Raw genomic sequence first — 21629 nt, 5'->3', positions numbered from 1 at the left:
CTGGACCGGAGGGCCGGAACAAAAGCATGGATGGAGTGTTTGTGTGAACTAATATAAATTCAAAGTAAAGGAGCGGAGGGGAGAGCAAGAGAACCCTCCGCTCTTTCGGCTCCGCGGGCCGGATAGAACAGCCGAACGGGCCGGATCCGGCCCGCGGGCCGTAGTTTGCCCACGGCTGTTGTAGGGCCTGTCCCACGCCCTGTCTGTCAGCAAGGGCTGTGGCTAAGAGCAGAACTAGAGAAAGATCTGGGAAGTAGCCCCCCACAGGGCACGTCCGTGTCCGCCGTGCACCCCGGGGAATTCCAGGTGGTTAAAGAGAAACGCGCTTCCAGCAACCAGTTTTAATGTTAGCCATTAACTTCACGCGGCAGCAGAGCGGGGGCCTGCCCCGCCTCCCTCCCCACTGCAGACACGGCAGAGCCCTGGGCCCGAGCCCCAGCAAGGTGAGCGCCCCCCGACCCCGTGACAGAAGCTGTAATTCTGAGGCAGGGACCCCAGAACAGGGAGGGCTCGCAGCCCAGAGAGAAGGAAGGCGCACGCCCGCCGTCCTCAGTGCCCGCAGGGGGATGGCCGCCGTCGTGTGCAGCGAGACTGGGTGCCGGGCCGGAGCTGCTGCTCCCGGACTTGCCGGTGAGAACAGAAACTCAACAGTGAAAGCCACAGAGAGGGAAGGAGCCAGCGTCGCTGATGTCACCACAGCACGTGGCCTGCTCCTCACCCCGAAGGAGAAGGAGCCGCGGCGGCCAAGGCCAGAACCGGAGCCGCAGCGCAGGGCCGGCTGCAGCCCGGGGCGCCACGAGGGGCCCAGCAGCTGGGAAGGGAACTGAGAAAGGCCGGTGGGCAGGCAAAGAGGGGAACCGGGCTGCGGCCACCCGCAGGGCAAGGGCCTGCAGACAGCGTGCCACAGCCAGGGAAGGCTCCCCTGGCCCGCTTCCTCCTCTGGGGCGGCTCAGCGGCGGGGCAGGTGTCCGCTAGGGGCGCCAGCACCCCCCAGGCTCAGTTGGCGGGGCTGCACTGCAGGGTCTGATGAGGGAACAGGGGCTTCCTGGCGCCCACAGCCTCCCCCGGCTTCCCCGGTGCCGGGCAGTTCTCCTTGTCCTCCCCGTCCAGCACGGCGGGCTGACCCGACGCCTTCCGGAAGTAGCAGAGGCGGCACACGGCGTGGTATTTGTCGGCTCCTCCAATCACCTCGACCTGGGAACACGAAGGGGCCCGGACTGAGCGGGCACAGCACCCCCGGGCCCCGCCCCCCCCCACCCCCGGGAGAAGCGGGCAGCTACCTCCTTCTCCAGGCCCAGCCTCTTGGTGTAGGCGGCCTCGCGGAAGCACTCCATGCACACGGCGTTCAGCTTCACCACGCTCTCGGCCAGCGGCACCAGGTGCAGGATGGTCCCGAAGGCCTGCACGGAGCAGCAGGTGTGCGCACCTGGCCGGGGCTCGGCTTTGCAATCCCCGGACTCACAAGCACGGGAGCCAGGAAGCTGCCTGGACCTCACGGCCCCCCCCCCCCGCCCATGCCAGCCCCTGCCACGAGGGCACCCAGTCTGGGGTGGGCTCACGCCCGGGCACCCAGGGGCGCCCCGCCGGGACGGAGGAGGCTCGCTGGGCTGCCGGTCTCCCTGCACACCTGTGCCTGCCAGGCCGCTTCCTCCCTCCGGGTCCCACCCCAGGACCCAGACCTGGTGCCTTACCTTCCTCTGGAAGGTCCCGTCCAGCGCAGCCACGATGACTGTCTTCCCGGCATTGGCCATGGTCTCACTGAACTCCACGATGTCCGGGAACTGGAAAGCGCGGGCGAGGAGTGAGCGCCCAGCCCCCCACCCTGAGCAACAGCTTCCGGAGCCACGGGGAAGGCCTGCCACCGGCCAGCATCGCCCTCCGCGCGGACAGCCCTCCACGCGGACACGTCAGGACACAGTCTGTCCTCACCGGAGGACGCTCCGAGGGACCTCGGCCCCCCACTCGCGACACTGATGCCCGCGAAGAGCCGGTGCTTCTGCCTGAAGGCTTTGTCCCGCTCACATGCCGCCTGCCCCCAGCCAACACCGAGCCTGGGCCCCAGGAGGGACTTCCCCACGGTCCGAGGTAAGGATGGAGCCCCAGTGTCGGCGGCATTCATCCACCCGTAACCTCATTGCTGCCATTCATTGCCATTCGTTTTGTTTGGATTTTAACTAATCCTCACTCAAGGAGCGAGCATATTTTGTCCATTGATTTTTTTTTTTAAAGGATTTACATTTAAAAAATATTTTTTAAAATTGACTTCAGAGAAGAAAGGAGAGGGAGAGAGAGATAGAAACATCAACGATAAGGGAATCATTGACCGGCTGCCTCCTGCGCGCCCCCTACTGGGGATCGAGTCTGCAACCGGGGCATGTGCCCTTGACGGGGAATTAAACCAGTGACCTCTTGGTTCACAGGTCAACACACAACACTGGCCAGGCTGCAGGTTGCATTTCAAATGGGATTTCAAAGTACTTAGTAAATTTGGGGCTTTGTTGGTAGATAAAATAATCGCAGTATGGGGACCAGGTAGGAAAGGAGGGTGGTGACGAGTTTGCCCACTGGGGGTCCCGGGCCGGTTCCGCCACCGCCCCCACCTGCAGCGAGCTGCTTCCAATGGGGGAGAGAACCCACAGGGGAAATCGGGACGCCGGGAGGTAGGTTTGCGCCCCCGTCATCAGCTTGCCCAGGGCTGGCTGGCTCACTGGCAGCTGACGACCTCTGGCTCCGCTTCCTGGCCCTCGTGCTGGCACCGAGGCACAAAGGCCACCAGGGACAGGAATGAAGGATGTGACAGCAAATGGTAAAGGCCAGACGAACAGAAGAAATATTTACGCCCTGGCCGGTGTGGCTCAGTGGGTAGAGCGTCGGTCCTCAGACTGAAGGGTCCCAAGTTCAATGCCGGTCAAGGGCACGTACCTTGGTTGCAGGCAATGATTCTCTCTCATCATTGATGTGTCTCTCTCACATCGATGTTTCTCTCTCTCTCTCTCTCTCCCCCCGCCCCCCCCCCCCCGCTTCCACTCTCTCTAAAAATCAATGGAAAAATATCCTCAGGTGAAAATTAAACAAACAAAAAAAGAAATATTTACAGCACATGACCGAGTGGCACCAGGTATGTCACATCTGCCAGATGTAGGACAAACCAAGAGGAAAATGGGGCAAGCCTTAAACGGAGACTCGAATGAAAGAGAAACGCAGTCAGGACAGGGTGCACAGCACAGCATCGATTAAAAAGAAATACAGCCCTGACCGGTGTGGCTCAGTGGATAGAGCATCGGCCTGTGGACTGAAGGGTTCCAGGTTCGATTCCGGTCAAGGGCATGTACCTTGGTTGCGGGCACATCCCCAGTGGGGGGTGTGCAGGAGGCAGCTGATCGATGTTTCTCTCTCATTGATGTTTCTAACTCTCTGTCCCTCTCCCTTCCTCTCTGTAAAAAATCAATAAAATATATTTAAAAAAAATAATTTGCTAAAAAAAAAAAAAAGAAATACAGCAGGTTGTTACCGACAGACGTGCCGCAGATATAAAAGAGGAGCTGGCCCGGCCGGCGGGGCTCAGGGGTTGAGTGTTGATCTATGAACCAGGAGGTCACGGTTCGATTCCTGGTCGGGGCACATGCTCAGGTTGTGGGCTCGATCCCCAGTGTGGGGCGTGCAGGAGGCAGCCGATCAGTGATTCTCTCTCATCCTTGATGTTTCTCTCTCTCCCTCTCCCTTCCTCTCTGACATCAACAAAAACATATTAAATAAATAAATAAAAATAAAAGAGGAGCTGACTGGAAATCCCAGAAATGGAAAATAGTCCTCAACACCCAGCACCCTGGGATGCAGTGCCCGGAGAGCCTCACAGACAGGCGGCTCCTGGCCGGAAACCGAGCCGCGAGCGCTCACGGTCAGAAGAGACACCGAACGCAAACCCGGAGAAATGGACACGAAAGCCCTGCGGGACGCTGTGCTGAGCAGCCGGCTGACCCCTGACCCGGCCGGAGAGGAAGCTGCAGGCGGGGCGACCGTGACCTTCCCAGCGGCTGCAGGCCTGCAGACGCGTTTCCAAGGGAACAAGGCAGAGGGGTCACCCTACCGTCCGCTGCCCAGCTTAACCCAGAGCACAAGACAAAGATGAGAAAGGGGGACAGTCAGGGGCTCAAGGAAGGCCGAGGCCAGGACGAGCCAACTTACAAACTGCCCCTCGTCGATGCCGATGACCGCCACGCCCATGGCCTCCTGGGCCACGTCCCGCAGCAGGCAGGCCGGCAGGGCCTCCATGGTATTCCTGGGGAGAGAGCCGGAGGTGAGCGGGCGGGGGGACCCGCCGGGAGACCCAAACCAGAGGCAGGACCAGGGGCCGGCGCTGGGACCACCTCTGCTGGCAGGGCAGGCCGCCATGTTGCCTACAGCGTGGCGATGTCTGCATCCATGCAGAGGGCTCTGGGAGAGTACAGGCCTGTGTGCGGAAAACCGGGTATCCTGCACCCGCCATTTCACCGCACGCTCAGGACCAGAAGTGAGTGGTGCTGACCACATAAAGCGCTTCTGTTCTCCCCGGGACCCCGGTGACTCTCGGGCAGTGACCAGGCCCCCGGGTGCACACGGTGACTCTCGGGCAGTGACCAGGCCCCCAGGGCCCCGGGTGCACACGGTGACTCTCGGGCAGTGACCAGGCCCCCAGGCCCCGGGTGCACGCGGTGACTCTTGGGCAGTGACCAGGCCCCGGGTGCACAGGGTGACTCTCGGGCAGTGACCAGGCCCCCAGGGCCCCGGGTGCACTCGGGCAGTGACCAGGCCCCCAGGGCCCCGGTGACTCTCGGGCAGTGACCAGGCCCCCGGCGCCCCGGGTGCACACGGTGACTCTCGGGCAGTGACCAGGCCCCACGGTGCCATTAGGGGCCAACAAAATGTTTTCATTTCATTTAAAAACCAGAAGAATAAATATAACTCAGCCTTGCCCGGCCGGTGTGACTCAATGGCTGAGCTCCAACCCATGAACCAGGAGGTCACAGCTCGGTTCCCCGTCAGGGCACACGCCCGGGCTGCGGGCTCCATCCCCAGTGGGGGGCGTGCAGGAGGCAGCTGATCCATGACTCTCTCCCATCATGGATGTGTCTATCTCTCCTCCCTTCCTCTCGGAAATCAACAAAAACAGATCACATACATATATGTATATCTCAGTCTTGCCTTACATCTGTCTTCACATCAATGCAGCCATAAAATATAATGTGTTTTTTTTCTTTGGATGGAGGAGGGTCTCACGAAGGCCGAGTGCCCAGGGCCCAGGACGGCTGTGGCCTAGCCCGGGCAGAGCTCAGCAGAGCGTGATGACCTGGGATCCCTGCCCCCGCTCCTCGGCAGCCCGCCGCCTGTGTCCCGGGGGAGAGTCCTACCAGCTGTGGGGGCGGCGTGTGGGCAAGTTCCACTGTGGTCAGTGGCCCCCAGGACCCACGCGCCCCCACAGCCCGGGAGAGGCGTGCTGTCCTTTGTCCTCTGTCTTTTTAAATGGTTTCTATGTTTCCCTACAATGTTCTTTTCTTCTTCCATTTCTGCCTCCTGCGCTAGCCTTCCGAGGGGCTGGCCGTTCCCGAAGGCTCAGCAGTCTGCATTGGCTCTTATAAAAAAATAAAGCTCCTGACAACTGCTGTCACCTTGCCATCACCTACTATTTCCTGCCTCTTAAATGCCCCTCCCCTCCCGAAAGGGAGAAAAGCGAGCCGGTTCCAGCTTCCGCCAGGCCAGCATGGGAGCGTGGTCACGCCTGCCAAGCACTCGGTCACCGTTGGGTCACAGTCACCGCCCTGACAGCCTGGACCGTGACACAGCCAGAGCTGGGATTTGACCCCATCTGACCGGCCCCAGATGGAACCTCTAATCCCCGCCGTGCTGCCTGCTCTGCTTTTATGGTGCTTCCTGGAGGCGCCCCTTCCTGTGCGGCAGGCACCCACATTTCAGGGACGAGGACGCACACTGGGGGGTACGAGGACCTGCATCAGACGGCACAGCTGGGAGTGGCCCTCTCATCCCAGACACTTACCTCCAAGTCCTCACACACTCGCCGTGCCCCCGCTGGGCTTCAGGACCCCGCGCTCACCGCACGGTTTTGCGGCTGGGGCTCCGGTGGACAAACCCCGAGGACAGAGATAGGGGTGTCTCAGGCTCAGGAACACCAGGCCCCGATCTGCTGCCCAGGAGGGGCCAGGAGGGGAACGGAAGGTAACCCCGACCTCAGGTTTCAGACTGACATGTGCATGGAGCGCGGGCAGAGAAACAGACCAGGGACCGTGAGGGGACAAGACCACAGGGAGGGGACGAGGACAGCCCACTGACGTTAAAATAAAAACCACGTGTCGTCCGGCTGGCGTGGCTCAGGGGTTGAGCACCAACCTATGAACCAGGAGGTCACGGTTTGATTCCCGGTCAGGGCACATGCCCGGGGTTTCGGGCTCCATCCCCAGTGTGGGCTGTATAGGAGGCGGCCGATCACTGATTCTCTCTCATCAATGATGTTTCTATCTCTCTCTCTCTCTCCTTTCCTCTCTAAAAATCAATAAAAATCTATCTATCTATATATATAAAAGCCTAAGTGACCGTTACAACTGGTTGACCAAATGACCTATTGACAGGTCACTATGACGCACACTGACCACCAGGGGGCAGACACTCAATGCAGGAGCTGCGCCCTGGTGGTCAGTGCGCTCCCATGGTCCCCCCCCCCCCCCCGCACCCGGCCCCAATCGGCCAGGATCGGGACTGGGTGAGACGGCCCCGATCGGCCTGATCGCCCGGCAGGCCAAGGGACCCCACCCGTGCACAAATTCATGCACCGGGCCTCTAGTTTAAAAATAAATAAAAAACAACAACAAAAACCAAAATGTAGGCCAAACAAAACCAGCTCGCAGCCTCTGCATAGGTGTCGACTCCAGAGCAGGGCTCTCAGCCTCGGCAGGCGCTGCGGACGACAGTGGCGGGTCCTTGCGGTGTGGGGGCCGCCCTATGCCCTGAGCATTGCAGGATGCCCAGCAGCACGCCTGGCCTCTGCCCACCAGATGCCAGAGGCATGCACCCCCCTCCAATCGTGAAAACATCCCCAGGCAGAATCACCCCCCCCCGCCCCCCGTTAAGAACCACAGGGCAGCCCTAGCCGGTGTGGCTCAGTGGATAGAGCGTCGGCCTGCGGACTGAAGGGTCCCAGGTTCGATTCCGGTCAAGGGCATGTTTCTAACTCTCATCCATGTTTCTAACTCTCTCTCCCTCTCCCTTCCTGTCTAAAAAATCAATAAAATATATTAAAAAAAAAAAAAAAAAAAAAGAACCGCGGGGCTAGAGGCCCGGGAAAGGCCTGTCCCAGGCTCCCATGCCAGGCAACCTGGGACGTTTGCCGACTTGGATGCCCCATGCCAGGCGTCAGCCTTCTTTTTTTTTTTTAAATATATTTTATTGATTTTTTACAGAGAGGAAGAGAGAGGGATAGAGTTAGAAACATCGATGAAAGAGAGACACCGATCAGCTGCCTCCTGCACGCCCCCCACCGGGGATGCGCCCACAACCCAGGTACATGCCCTTGACCGGAATCGAACCCGGGACCCTTGAATCCGCAGGCCGACGCTCTATCCACTGAGCCAAACCGGTTAGGGCGGCGTCAGCCTTCTTAACCGTCGCACTGAAGGCTCTGACAGCATGCTCTGTGCCGGGCAACGTCACGGGGCTCTCAGGCCAGGCGTCAGGGAGGACAGAGGGGGCGGGACTGACCGGTCGTGCGTGGAGAACTGGCTGCTGTAGCGTGTGTCCTTGGCGTATTTGATCACCAGGCACTTGTACTGGGCGATCCGGAAGCGCTGGACCCGCCTCATCAGCTCAGTGCTGCACAGGCAGAGCAGCGGTGAGGCCCGGGGGCGAGGGCCGTGGGGAGGGCCCGTCAGCCCGGGCCAGGCCCCCGCCACCTCCCCCGGGGCTTACAGACACCCACTGACGGACCCAAAGACCGCAGGGTGGGGCGTGGGGAAGGCCGGTGAGGACGGGAGTCCGCACCGGAGGGGGATGTATGCCCTGGGGGCCTGGGGGGCGAGGGATGGCCCTGGGTGGTCTGGGAGAGGGGCTGGAGGGGCACGTCTCCCGGGAGTATGGTGGGGGGGGGGGGCCGAAGGCCACAGGCCCAGGAGAGGGGTCCAGATTACATTCCAAAATCGGACCTGCCTTCACAAAACCTGTCTGTGCCAGAGACAGATCTTCGCTTCTGGGCCCAAGAGCCTACCATCAGCCTCCCCGTTGTGGGCCAGGGACTTGGGCTGGAGAGTCCCCCAGGGCCATAGACAAAAGGGCCAGGGAGCTGGGCCAGTGTGGCTCAGTGGTTGGTGATTCCCCGTCAGGGCACATGCCGGGGTTTCGGGCTCAGTCCCCCAGTAGGGGGCGTGCAGGAGGCAGCTGGTTGACGCTTCTATCTCTCCCTCTGCCCTCCTCTGTATAAAAACCAATAAAAACATATTTTTTATAAACAGGCCAGGGAGCTCTGAGCGGCTCACTAGCCCCACCTCCTCCGGTTCTATCACAGCGGGGCCCCTGGGAGGCAGACCGCGCTGCCTGCTCAGCCTCAGTGAGCTCGGCGTCTAAGGCAGTCTCCCTGGAGGAGGCGCAGGGCGCACCTTTTAGGGCTTGGACGCCCCCTTCTGAGTGAGGGGCTAACGGTTAAGCAGCGAAGGGACCGGCTCAGGAAGGAGGGGGGCCTGGCGGGCCGGGAGGGGTGCCTCCGCCAGGACTACATCTTAGGGAGGGGCATCCCGGCGGGAAGGCATCGGGGCGGGAAGGCATCGGGGCGGGAAGGCATCCCGGCGGGAAGGCATCCCGGCGGGAAGGCAGGGGCGGGAAGGCATCGGGGCGGGAAGGCAGGGGCGGGAAGGCACGGGGCGGGAAGGCATCGGGGCGGGAAGGCATCGGGGCGGGAACGCGGGGTCTGGCAGTGGTGGGAGCCCAGACAGGGCGACCGGCCTGGGAGGATGGAGGGGAGGAGAGCGTGTTCCGGGTCGGGGAGGAGGAAGGAGGGAGAGGAGGATGAGGTCCCAGGATCGGGGAGGCGGAGGGGGTCCTGACCACCCCCACCCGCGAGGCCATTACCTTTTTCCTGAGAACATGGGTCCGAAAATCACCTAGGAGAGAAGGAGAGGTCAGTTCGGGACCCGCTGCGCACGGGCGCTGGGGCACCGGCCCCGATCCCGATCCCGATCCCGCGCGCGCCAGGCCCCCGCCGCGCCCGCACCTGGATCTGCCCCCGGGCCTTGCTGGGGGAGCCGGGCAGCACGGTGGGCAGGTTGACGCAGCTCATGGCGCCGCGGGGAGCTCGCGGGACGGGAAGCCACGGCCGCCGGTGCGGAAACTCGCGCCGGGCCCGCGCGCCCGCCTTTATCCCCGGCGCGCCGGCCAATCACCGCGCGGCCCGGAGCTGGCGGGAGATTTATCCGCAGCCCGTTCTTTTCAGGGCGGGACCGGGACCCGCGTCGTCAGGCTCTGGTCACCGGGGCGGAGCGGGGCTGCGGGGCGGGGCCTGACCTCGTCCCGCAGCCCCGCCCCGTCCGCCCCGCGTGAGCCGTGCGCCGTGCACTCGCGGGTGTGAGTGGAGACGCCGGGATGGATGCGCCGCGGGAGGATCGCAAGGGCGAGGCTCCCTGGAAGATGTCGGGAGAGGTAGGCGGGTTGCAGGAGAGGCTGGGGCTGCGGGGGTCGCCCGGAGATCGTCCGGTGGAAGTTCTCAGAAGAAGCTTAGAAGCCCTCTAGGCCACTCCCGGGGGCGGGCGCCGTTGAGGGCCTACTGTGCGCCAGCACCCGGCTCTCACCACCACCCCCCCCGCCCCCCGCAGGCTTCTGTGAGCCCGCGAGCCTCACTTGGAGGGTAGAGATCACTGAAGCCTTGGCTACGCGAACAGCCACGGGCCACCGGAGTCGGAGGTTATGCAATGGGAGTGAAGGGTGTGCCAGGCGCCCAAGGATGCGAGAGGCGGGGTGCGCTGCGGGTGCGCGGGGCTCAGAAACCGCCTGTGCAGTGCCTTGTCAGGTTACCATTCGATTGCAATTTCCTCACTAGTTTTCCAGCTTGTTAGGCAGGGGTCCTTTTTCTGGTCATGGACGCATCTGAGAGTCTGATGAGTTAGGGATCCCGCCCCTAAGAAGTCCCATTGTCTGCCTCTCTCTCTCTCTCTCTCTCTCTCTCTCACACACACACACACACACACACACACACACACACACCCCTACAATATCAGAGGACCATCAGAAATCCATTGCAATATCACCATCAGGAATACCAGCAGCGGAGATGATGCAGCAGTCACAGGCTGTGCAGGCATGGCTGCAAACACCCTGCAGACAATAGCACGGACAGGTGCGGGTGGTTCAGACCCAGAGCGCCCCGGCCAGGAGCCCTGTTCAGCAGGGGGCGGCGGTCACCGCATCTGAGCGGTTGCCTTACTTGGTTCCCATGCCTACGGCTCCTAACGTGTGAGGCTGCTGTGGTTATGCCATTGCCCAGAGGAGGGAACTGAGGCCCGGAGACGGAGCTGTCCAGGGTAAGACAGTCTGTAAGTGATGGAGCTTGGATAGCACCAGCCCAGCTGACTCCAGAGCCCAAGACCTCTCCAGGAATGTCCCAGGCCGGCCTTTACCCATCCCCCTTGGCCTCTGTGCCTTTGTTCCAAACCCCCGTTCCTCCTACTTTCTGGATTAAGCCCGAACATCTTAGCCCAGCGTTCAAGGCCCGCTGTCCTCCAGCCCCGGGCTCCCAGCCGCCCTCTGCGCGTTAGCCATCTGGCCGGTCAGCATCTGGGAACTGACCTCCAGTTCCTCCCTTCCTCGTCACCTCCTGCGTCGGGTTCCCACCCTCTCGGGGGAGGTCAACCCCCCCCCCGTCACTTTCTCTGCGGTGGTCACCCCAGCTGCCCGGCCTCCCTGGGTTGATCGGGTCACATTGATGGGGCCTCATCTTCCCTTTACGGCTGTTGGCTGTATCTGAAGCTCCTCATTATTTGGGGGGGTGGGGGCAGGGCTCCCCAGGCAGCGGAGGGCAGCTGTGGGAGGCTGAGATGGGGGGGCGGGTTCCGGGGCAGAGGAGCCCCCAGGCAGGAGGGAGGCGGGCACGCCGGGCGATCGGAGGTCTAATGGAGCCCGTCTGTCCCGCAGGAGCTGGAGAAGCAGTACAGCCCCAGCAGATGGACTGTCCGACATGGACCAGAGGAAACGCAGAGGATCTACTCAGAGATAGGAATCGAGGGTACGGGGCACCCCTGCCCGGCCGCTGGGGGTGGACTTTAGCATGTGGCAGTGGTTCAGAATCTGGGGGTGGGGGTGGGGGTGGAGCCGCTGCCCAGCCAGCGCTCAGGGCACTTCCCAGAGCCGGGCACTGCCCAAGCCTCCTGGTGTGCTCAGGCCGGGCGCCAGGAGGACGCGGGAGGCCAACCAACCCTGCCCCTTGCCCCTGCAGCCCTACCAGCCAGGCCAGGCCTGAGGCCACACGCCCCGGTGGCACAGGGCGAGGGAGTGAACGAAGGAAGGCCTTGTTTCCGTTAAAGACATGGGGGCTTGGGGACCTGCAAGCTAGCGACGGCCAAGGTTGATCCCACCGCTGCCTGTGTCCGCCGAGCGCTGCGCTGTGGCTTCTGCGCTTCGGGGAGACAGCTTCCCGGGGAGGCGTGAGCAAGGGGCGGCCCCCGCCCTCAGCGGGAAAGTGGGTGTTGGCAAATCCGCTTTGTTGGAGCGGACTGCTCCAAGCTGGGGGCTGGGGGCTGTCCAACCTGCGGTGACCCAGCAGGAGGCACAGGCTGGGGGCTGATTGCCCACAGAGCCGGGCGGAGCCGAGTCCTGGGCCCTTCAGAGCTCCCTGCTGTGCCCAGCTGGGTGCCAAGTCACCCTATTTGCTCAGTAAATATTTGAGGGTGCAGTGCCCCCTGCATGAGTTTGCAGGAAACCTGTTTGTCTATCTTGCTGGTCTGGAGGGAGACAGGGAGTCAGTCACTCAGCAGCAGCAGGCGCTGAGAGAGGTGCTGCCGTGGGCGTTCCGTGAGCCCTGGGTCAGCTCGCCGTCCGCGTCCTTCTCCCTTCCGTTCCCACGCGCCGGCCCGGAGGTGCCGCGGGGGCACGGGGCCCGTTTCACGGACCAGGAGCAGTGGGGTGGAGCCTGTCTCTATTTAAAAGGCTGGCATTTTGTTCATCGTGGACTTTGGGGCACTAATTTTAATTCAAAAAATATATTGCATTTAAATATCATTTGTCTTATGATTGGTCAGCTCAAGCTGCCATAACACAGCGCCGTGGACTGGCGAGGCTTAGACCACAGGAATCCATTTCTCACAGTTCCGGAAGCTGGGAAGTCCAAGATCCAGGGGCCAGCCAATTTGGTTCCCTGGTGAGGGGTCTCTCCCTGGCTGGCAGCCTCCCGCTCCGGGTCCTCACATGGCAGAGAGAGACAGACAGACAGACAGACAGACAGACTTCCGGTCTTTCTTTTTATATATATTTTATTGATTTTTTACAGAGAGGAAGGGAGAGGGAGAGGGAGTTAGAAACATCGATGAGAGAGAAACATCGATCAGCTGCCTCCTGCACACCCCCTACTGGGGATGTGCCCGCAACCAAGGCACATGCCCTTAACCGGAATCGAACCCGGGACCCTTCAGTCCGCAGGCCGACGCTCTATCCACTGAGCCAAACTGGTTAAGACCGGTCTTTCTTTCTCTTCTTATAAGGCCACTTATCCCATCACAGGGCCTCCACCCTCATGCCCTCATCTAACTCTAACCACCTCCCAAACGGGCCGCCTCCCAATACCCTCACGTTAGGGGGCACGCTTCACCGTGAATTTGGGGGAGGCACCCACATGCAGCCCATAACAACCTTCATTGCTGAGTGTTTTGGCGCCACCTCCCCACGCTGTGCCCCAAGAAAGTAGCCCCCCCCCCCCGCCCCCGCCAGTCCAGGCCCTGCATGACGAGGTTAAAAACATTCCCCAGGCCAAAACCGGTTTGGCTCAGTGGATGGAGCGTCGGCCTGCGGACTGAGGGGTCCCGGGTTCGATTCCGGTCAAGGGTGTGTACATTGGTGGCGGGCACATCCCCAGTAGGGAGTGTGCAGGAGGCAGCTGATCGATGTTTCTCTCTCATCGATGTTTCTGGCTCTCTGTCCCTCTTCCTTCCTCTCTGTAAAATATCAATGAAATATATTTAAAAAAAAAAAATTCCCCAGGCTCACAGCAGGTGATGTGTGACCCCCCTGAACACAGCTTCCGGGTAAGAGTGGAGCAGGTGGTGTGTGTGAGCGGGAGACGATGGGGTCGTGATAATAGTCAGAGGGCCCCCGTAGGTGCCCACCCTCATCAGTGCTGCCTGTGACCTTGGAGATGGCCTCATTGGAGACAGCAAAACGTAGCAAAGGCACGTAAAGCAGGAGAAAATGAAAGAGAAAGTCTCCTGCCGAACCAGAAAAACCTCCCACAAAGAGAAAGGAAACCTGTTTGTTGGGTACGGATGCACATCGCAGGCAAGCCGCGAGGGATTGCAAAGCCGCAAGCAAATCTCACGCTTTGACACAGCCGGGCAGCGGGCCAGGAGCCGACCTGTGCTCAAGGCGAAGGAGGGCTGTGCTCAAGCCGGAGGGCGCACTGGTTCAGCGAAACCCACCTGGTAATTAGAGGGAGCATCGGCGGCGTCTGCCAGTCGCCTTTGCCCCGTGACTTTATGACCAGAGGTAGTCAGGCACCCTGGAGCCAGGCACCGCTGAAGGTAGGGTCGCTGTCCTTCCTGATGATTGTATTTCAAAGGGACGCCTCCCAGGTCTTTGAGAGACATTTCCCCAGATGGTTCAACCCGCTGGAGACGGGTTCGGCTTTTAAAATACTGACATACATCTCCGAGGGGTAGAGAAACGTCTTACAATTCCGTGTAAGGTTCCTACGTAACGCTCTCAGGACAGGGAGGGGGGTGGACTGTCTTCCTCTACTGCGGCCCGGAGAATTCATTCATTGCTCTTACTTTGGATCTGTGTTCACCCTGAGGCGTCGCCCTATTAACTTGCAGTGGGGGATGGTTTCTTCTAATGAGTAGGTCACCTTATCCCCCATCTGAGGCTGGCTTCCCTCAGGCTGGGGCACCGGGCCAGGGGAGTGTGGGCAGAGAGCAGAGGGAGGTTTTAAGAACTATTTATCTTAAACTTGTTTTACTGAGACTGCCATACACATGTAATCCTATCTAATAAAGAGGGAATATGCTAAGTGACCATCACTCTGTCACAAAGATGGCTGCACCCACAGCTGAGGCCAAGTTCCCATAAGGAGCCTTAACGTGCAATCAGCAGGGACCTGAGGCTACGCCCTCCCCTGCCCCTGTGGGACTTGACAGGGGCTCTCAGGCCACGCCCCCCACCTGGTGGGGCTTGACGGGGGACCTCAAGGTGCACTTCCTGTCCTGGTGCTGGGCTAAGGGACCTCAGGCTGCTGCTCCCCGCGCCCCAGCGCCAGGCCAGGGGACCTCAGGCTGTGCCCCCCACCAAGTGGGGCTTTACAGGGGACTTCAGGCCGTGCCCCCCACCCCAGCACCAGGCCGGGGAACCTGAAGCTGCACCCCCCTGCCTGGCAGGGCTTGACAGGGGACCTCAAGGTGCACCCCCAGTGCTGGGTCAGGGGAACTCAGGCCACGCCCCCCTCCCGGTGGGGCTTGACGGGGGATCTGAGGCTGTGCCCCCTCCTGGTGCTGGGCCGGGGGACCTGAGGCTGTGCACCCCCCACCTGGCAGGGTTTGACGGGAGACCTCAGGCCATGCCCCCCACCCAGCGGGGCTTGACAGGGCATCTCAGGCTGTGTCCCCCACCTGGCGGGGCTTGACTGGGAACCTCAAGGCATGCCCCCCACCCCAGTCTGGGCTGGGGGACCTCAGGCCATGCCCCCCCCCCCCGTCCTGGTGTCAGGCCAGGGGACCTGAGGCTACGCCCCTTGCCCGGCGGGGCTTGACAAGGGTGGGACTGGCCAGGTCTGGATCTTGCCCAATGAGGGGGGCAGCTGGGTCTGGGTCTCACACGATTTTGAGGTGCATGTCGGTGAGCGGGGACTTGACTCTGGGTCCCGTGGTGAGCCCCAGACTCTGACAGGAGGAAGGTTTTCATATACATTTTACTAATTTTCTTTCATCTCTGACACTTCTATTATAGAGAAAGGGCAAATAGCAATATTAAATTATTTCCTCTAATGAATCCCCTTTTAATGTGCACGAATTTCGTGCACCGGGCCACTAGTCTATAATAATAAAAACGTAATATGCTAATTAGACTGGACAGCCTAATGACCTTCCGGACGTCATTCCAGACGTCCTTCAGGTCGAAGCCGCGGCAGCGGAGGCCAACACAGAGGTGGTCAGGGGCGATGAGGCAGGCAGGCAGAGTGGTTAGGGGTGATCAGGCAGGCAGGCAGAGTGGTTAGGGGTGATCAGGCAGGCAGGCAGGTGAGTGGTTAGGAGCCATCAGTCCCAGATTGCGAGAGGGATGTCCGACTGCCAGTTTAGGCCTGATGCCTGCGGGATCGGGCCTAAACTGGCAGTCGGACATCCCCCCGAGGGGTTCCGGGCTGCGAGAGGGTACAGGCTGGGCTGCGGGACAGCTTAGGGTATGAATAATAGACGCCCAATGTTTGCTTTTTCACAAAAGGAAGTTTGTAATAAGTCTTTCCTCGAAGCCCTCCGGTGTTCCTGCCGTTGGGTATTCACGCTCTGGGGGGTCTCAGTGGGGTGGGGAGGAGGCTTGGCTCGGGATTCAGGATGAGCTGGGGGAGGGGAGCCAGGAGGATGGACCAGGATGTGGTTTTTCGGTCCTAAGCAGCTGGCGCGACTTGTGTAAATAAATTAATGCGCAGCCAAAGGACGAGACACTTAATTAACTGCGTTGGTTTTTTTTTTAAAGGAAAGAATGAGGAAGCTCTCTGCGTACTGACTGGGAAGGTTCTCCAAGAAATCTTTAATGACACAGGCAGGGCAGCATGTACTTAATCTGCTGCCATTTGGATGAAAGGCAGCGAGATTCTTTTTTTTTTTTTAAATATATGTTATTGATTTTTTACAGAGAGGAAGGGAGAGGGATAGAGAGCTAGAAACATTGATCAGCTGCCTCCTTCACATCCCCCACTGGGGATGTGCCCGCAACCAAGGTACATGCCCTTGACCGGAATCGAACCCGGGACCCTTCAGTCCGCAGGCTGACGCTCTAGCCACTGAGCCAAACCTGGCCAGGGCGGCAGCGAGATTCTCTTTCTGGATTCCTACCATGGTCACCGTGGCAGCGGGCGGGGAACATTTTGCTCAAAGGCCTTTTGTGTGTGTTTTTAATGGCATAACTGTTACTTCTCCACAGGAAGAAACAATGGCATTCACTCATCTTTTAAACGGATGCTCAGTTAGCGCAGAACTTTCTCAGATTAAATCCCTCTAAGCATATAAACGGTGTGCAGAGTGTGATAGAATTCTTAAGATTCAGCTTACACTCCCTGCCATCTGATTGCTCCACTTAACAAAGTCTTGTGGCTCCAATCAATTGAAACGCGTTTAATTACCGGTAGACGCATTCTGCTCAGCATGTCCTGCAGAGGGGCCTGGGCCCCACGTGGCCCGTGGACAGCCGGGAGCCTGTTTGGTTCTAATGGTTATCAGCCGTGGGCAAACTACGGCCCGCGGGCCGGATCCGGCCCGTTCGGCTGTTCTATCCGGCCCGCGGAGCCGAAAGAGCGGAGGGTTCTCTTGCTCTCCCCTCCGCTCCTTTACTTTGAATTTATATTAGTTCACACAAACACTCCATCCATGCTTTTGTTCCGGCCCTCCGGTCCAGTTTAAGAACCCATTGTGGCCCTCGAGTCAAAAAGTTTGCCCACTCCTGGGTTAGATCCTTGCAGGCTCTCTGAGCAATGGTAGCTTGAAGCTTTATTTTATTTTATTAAAATACATCTTACTGATTACAGAGAGGAAGGGAGAGAGAGAAACATCAATGATGAGAGAATCATCGATCGGCTGCCTCCTGTACGCCCCCCACTTGGGGATCGAGCCTACAACCCAGGCGGGTGCCCTGACTGGGAAACGAACGGTGTGTGACCTCCCGGTTCATAGGTCAACGCTCAACCCCTGAGCCACACGGGCAGGGCAGCGAAGAGGCTTTTAGCGAAAAGGTCTCCACCTGAAGTAAGATAGGAACGGCTGCGGCCCGAGTGCGCTGACAGCCTTGTCCGTTTCCGGAGACAGCCACCAGGAGGGCCCGGGCCACACGGAGGAGCCTGCTGGGTGTCCCCTACGGAGCCGGGGACGGGGAGACCCTGGACGTCTACTTTCCCGAGGCGGCGGCGGCGGATGGTGAGCGGGGATGGGGGGGTGGGGGGTGGGGGGTGGGGGGGGTGGGGGGTGGGGGTGAGGGGCCGGGCGCCATGCGGAGCCCGTGGGAGCCGGCCTCAGCCCGTGCCCTGTCTTCCAGCCTGGCCGCTCTTCGTGTTCCTTCATGGAGGATACTGGCAGAGCGGAAGGTGGGTCTGCAGAGTGGGAGGGGAAGAGGCAGGAGAGGCACCTTTAAAATATATATATATATTTAATTTATTTCAGGGAGGCAGGGAGAGGCACCTTTAAAATATATATATATATTTAATTGATGTCAGGGAGGAAGGGAGAGGCACCTTTAAAATATATATATATATGTATTTATTTTTTTTTAATATATTTTTAAAATATATTTTATTGATTTTTTACGGAGAGGAAGGGAGAGGGATAGAGTGTTAGAAACATCGATGAGAGAGAAACATCGATCAGCTGCCTCCTGCACACCCCCTACTGGGGATGTGCCCGCAACCAAGGTACATGCCCTTGACTGGAATCGAACCTGGGACCCTTCAGTCCGCAGGCCGACGCTCTATCCACTGAGCCAAACCGGTTAGGGCAATATATATATATATTTAATTTATTTCAGAGCGGAAGGGAGAGGCACCTTTAAAATATATATATATATATATATATACATATATATATATATATATATATATATATATTTAATTGATGTCAGAGAGGAAGGGAGAGGGAGAGAGAGACTCATGGATCAGCTGCCTCCTGCACGCCCCCCACTGGGGATGGAGCCCGCCACCCGGGCCTGTGCCCTGACGGGAATCGAACCCTGACCTCCTGGTGCACAGGTCAACGCTCACCCCCTGAGCCAGCCGGCCAGGCGGGAGATGCATCCCTCACCCTCACGTGTCCATGTTATTAGTTCGTTTATTTATTTATCTACTAGCCTTCCTGAGGATAATTTTCCCACTGATTTTGAGAGAGAGAGTGGGAGGGTGGCGGGGGAGAGAGAGACATCTACTGGCCGCCCCCTGCACGTGCCCTGACCGAGGCCGGGGCGCAAACCTGCAGCTGAGGGACATGCCCTCCACGGGGAGGCGAAGCCTCGACCCTTCCTTCCGGGGGCCACGGCACCAGGACATTTGTCGCACTTTACCCTTCGCCCGGTGACAGTCTCCGCGTGTCTGATCCCCTTCGGTCTCACAGAGGAAGGGCTGGTTACAGATGCGGAGGCCGGGCTGAGGGGTTAAGGAAGGCCCCATGGCGCTCCCGTGATGACCGGGCTCAGAGCCTGCCTCCTCCCGCCACACGGCTCAGAGGGGACGGGGCGGTGGTGGCCGAGCTGCCCCGGGTCACTGTGTCTCTCTCTGCAGCAAAGACGAGTCGGCCTACATGGCGGGCCCCCTGACCGCGCGGGGAGTGGCCGTGGTGGTAGTGGGTTACACCCTGGCCCCCAAAGGTAAGGCGGTGGCCCTGCAGGCGTGGGGGCCGGTGGGCTGGGCGGGGAGCGGGCCCCTCACTGCACCTGCCCTGCCGCTGTCCCACAGCGACCCTGGACCAGATGGCGGACCAGGTGGCCCAGAGCATCGCCTTCGTGCAGAAGCGGTTTCCGTGCAATGAGTGGGTGTCGCCACACGTGTCCTTTGGTTGATGACGCTGGGGGGGTTGGAGGGGGTGGGGGGCACTGGATTCAGCCAATCAGCCCCTTCGATGAAGCCCAGCCGCCCTCTGGCCCGTGGCCCTCCCAGGGGGATTTACCTGTGCGGACACTCGGCCGGGGCCCACCTGGCCACCATGATGCTTCTGGAGAACTGGACCACCGAGCGGGGAGTCACGCCCAACTTCAAAGGTTTCCGTGGGGCCGGCAGCCTCCCCCCCCTCCCCCTCCCCCACGGGGCCTGAGCTGGGGGCCTGCACTGGCTGCTGACCTGGGGGCTCTGAGTCTGTGAGCCGGGCCTGCTTGCTGCTTCTTGGTCCCCTCTTCTGGCCCCTCTCCCCCTCTCCTTCCTCCCCGTCCTGCGCCTCCCCCCCATCCCCGCCCCGGGTCCTGGGCTGGCCCCGTCTTGCCCACGCGGTGCCTGCACAAGACCCGACCTGGGTGGGTGGCCCCGCTGCCACGGGCCCCCTGGCGGTTTCTCCCTCCCAGCCTTCTTCCTGATAAGTGGGGTCTACGACCTGGAGCCCATCGTGCACACCTCTGTGAGCGCCCCTCTGCGCATGACCCCGTGAGTCCCCCCGCCCCGCTGGCTGGAACCCAGGAGGGGTGCAGGGTGAGGCCGGGAGGGTGCGAGGTGAGTGTGAGGTTCCTGTCCCCCTGACCGCCCCCCCACCCGCGCACCAGGGAGGATGCTCGGAGGAACAGCCCACAGTGGCACCTGGAGGCGGCGTCCACGAAGCCCTGGGGTCCAGCCTGCCCCGTGCTGGTGATCGTGGGCCAGCATGACAGCCCCGAGTTCCGCAGGCAGTCCCGGGAGCTCTTCCAGGTGCCGGCAGCTGCTCTGGGCTGCAGGCCGCGGGTCATCTCTCCTGTCCCGCCCTGTGCTTCACCCCAGCGGCCCCAGACCATCCATCGCCGGTTCGGCAGCTGCATGCTGAGCACCTGCTCTGTGCCAGGCGCGGGGTGAGGGCCCCTCTCTCCTCTGCCGCCCACACGCCCCTGCCCCCTCCTCCCACCAGACCCTGTGCCGAGGCGGGTGGCGAGCCTCCTTCGAAGACATCCAGGACGTGGACCACTTTGAGATCATCTGGAAGCTGACGGAGCAGGACTATGTGCTCACCCAGGTGGGGCGCGGCCCTTCACGGGGGGCGGCGCGGGCCCTGCCCCTGCCGGAGCCCCTGCGTGTGAGTGGAGGGGGGAGGGGGGAGGGCGGAGCGGCCCGGCCTGCTTGTTTGTCGCCCAGGAGGTTGGGAGACCTGGCGACAGGAATCGAGTGCCATGCTTGCCTCCTCCACTTAATTTTCTTTTATATTTTTAAAAATTTTAATTGATTTCTGAGAGGAAGGGAGAGGGAGATAGAAACATCAGTGATGAGAGAGAGTCATGGATCGGCTGCCTCCTGCATGCCCCGCACTGGGCATCGAGCCTACAACCCGGGCCTGTGTCCTGACCAGAATCGAACCGTGACCTCCTGGTTCATAAGTCAACGCTCAACCCCTGAGCCGGACCAGCTGGGCTTAATTTTATTTTCCAATTAGCGTTGCATTCACTATTACTTTATATTAGTTTCAGGTGTACAGCATAGTGGTTAGACAAGTATATACGAAGTGATCCCCCTGTTAAATTTGAATTTTGTAATTTTTACGTATCCCCGAAATCATGTGTTTGGATTTCTTTTCAACGGTTTAAAACATAAAGCCTTTGTTGGCCCGTGGGTCACACACGGGGTGAGTCGGCTCGAGGTTGGGAGCCTTATTGGAACATTTCCGACGGGAGGTGGGGAGGTGGGGAACGGCGCCTCGGGCACATCTCTGCTCCCTCAGCGGCCCTTCCCTCATCACATTCCTCCCGAGAGAGCCTCCGAGAGCCTCTCCGATGCTAGGGCTGCGTCTTCTCTTCCTGCTGCAGATTATTTTGAAAACCATCTTCCCTGAGTTCTGATGGGCCCCAGCCCCCAGCCGGCGTGCAGCCAGCGTGCACCCGGCCTGCGAGTCTTCTGGGAAGGGCCTGCCCGCTCCCCTAACCAGCCTCCGCTTCCCGGGAGCCCTGTAGCCTCCATCGGTCCACGCGCCCTGGCGAGAGTCCGGCCTTCCCCCAGCTCCGAGCAGGAATCCAGTCTCCGTGGCCACGCCCTGGTCGGACCAAGCCGCTGCAGGGACAGGCCCAGAGCGCCTCTCGCCCAGTCGGAGCCCGCCGCCTGCTGAGAACGGAGACGGAAATGACCGCGCCCACCTTCATACGCGGAATTCAGCTCGCTGCCCACAAACCTTGTAAAACAAATCAGAAAAGAGTATTCTCTCGTGGCATGTAAAAACGATAGGAAATTCAGATGTGCGTATCCATAAATAAAGTTTCACTGGCACCCAGCTCCGTTCATTCATTTAGGAATTGTCTGTGCTGGTGTTTGAGCGACGAGGGCCGAGTTGGGTGGCTGTCAGAGACTGGCTGGCCCCAAAGCTAAAATAATTACCCTCCGGCTCTTTTCGGAAATGTGCGCTGCCCCTTGGCCGAGAGCGTCCCACACCGCTTCTGCCTTTTGCTTCATTCCTTTGTCCACTCTGTCCCGGCTCCACCGGACATGTGGGTCTGCCCTGAAAACCCTGGAATGCTAGCCTCAGGATAACACCTTGACTGTGACAGGGCAG

At 60.2% G+C, this 21629-nt stretch overlaps 2 protein-coding genes across 5 annotated transcripts; one reads left to right on the top strand and one right to left on the bottom strand.

Annotated features, from left to right (window-relative positions):
* Nucleotides 1–328: 328 nt before the first annotated feature.
* TK1 (thymidine kinase 1) lies at nt 329–9512 on the bottom strand. Of its 2 annotated transcripts, XM_080681977.1 has the most exons (7): nt 9248–9512; nt 9106–9137; nt 7747–7857; nt 4186–4279; nt 1692–1781; nt 1281–1400; nt 329–1194 (listed from the first exon to the last, which is right to left on the bottom strand). In XM_080681977.1, exons 1-7 carry the CDS (start codon nt 9311–9313, stop codon nt 997–999), a joined length of 711 nt encoding a protein of 236 aa, XP_080538103.1. In that variant the 5' UTR covers nt 9314–9512; the 3' UTR covers nt 329–996. The 2 variants fall into 2 exon arrangements, with proteins under 2 accessions (XP_080538103.1, XP_080538104.1); XM_080681978.1 differs by lacking the exon at nt 7747–7857 and having other exon boundaries at nt 9248–9454.
* A 54-nt stretch (nt 9513–9566) lies between these two features.
* Nucleotides 9567–21366, top strand: AFMID (arylformamidase). Of its 3 annotated transcripts, XM_080681974.1 has the most exons (11): nt 9567–9672; nt 11161–11251; nt 17244–17351; nt 17470–17518; nt 18701–18786; nt 18875–18947; nt 19076–19176; nt 19474–19552; nt 19669–19810; nt 20004–20108; nt 20893–21366. In XM_080681974.1, exons 1-11 carry the CDS (start codon nt 9616–9618, stop codon nt 20923–20925), a joined length of 924 nt encoding a protein of 307 aa, XP_080538100.1. In that variant the 5' UTR covers nt 9567–9615; the 3' UTR covers nt 20926–21366. The 3 variants fall into 3 exon arrangements, with proteins under 3 accessions (XP_080538100.1, XP_080538102.1, XP_080538101.1); XM_080681976.1 differs by lacking the exons at nt 9567–9672; nt 17470–17518 and adding an exon at nt 10422–10550; XM_080681975.1 differs by lacking the exons at nt 9567–9672; nt 17470–17518 and adding an exon at nt 10892–10985.
* Nucleotides 21367–21629: the final 263 nt, after the last annotated feature.

Source organism: Plecotus auritus, assembly GCF_963455305.1.
Source record: "Plecotus auritus genome assembly, chromosome: 7".
NCBI lineage: Eukaryota > Metazoa > Chordata > Mammalia > Chiroptera > Vespertilionidae > Plecotus > Plecotus auritus.
This window is presented reverse-complemented; position numbering and strand designations above follow the sequence as displayed.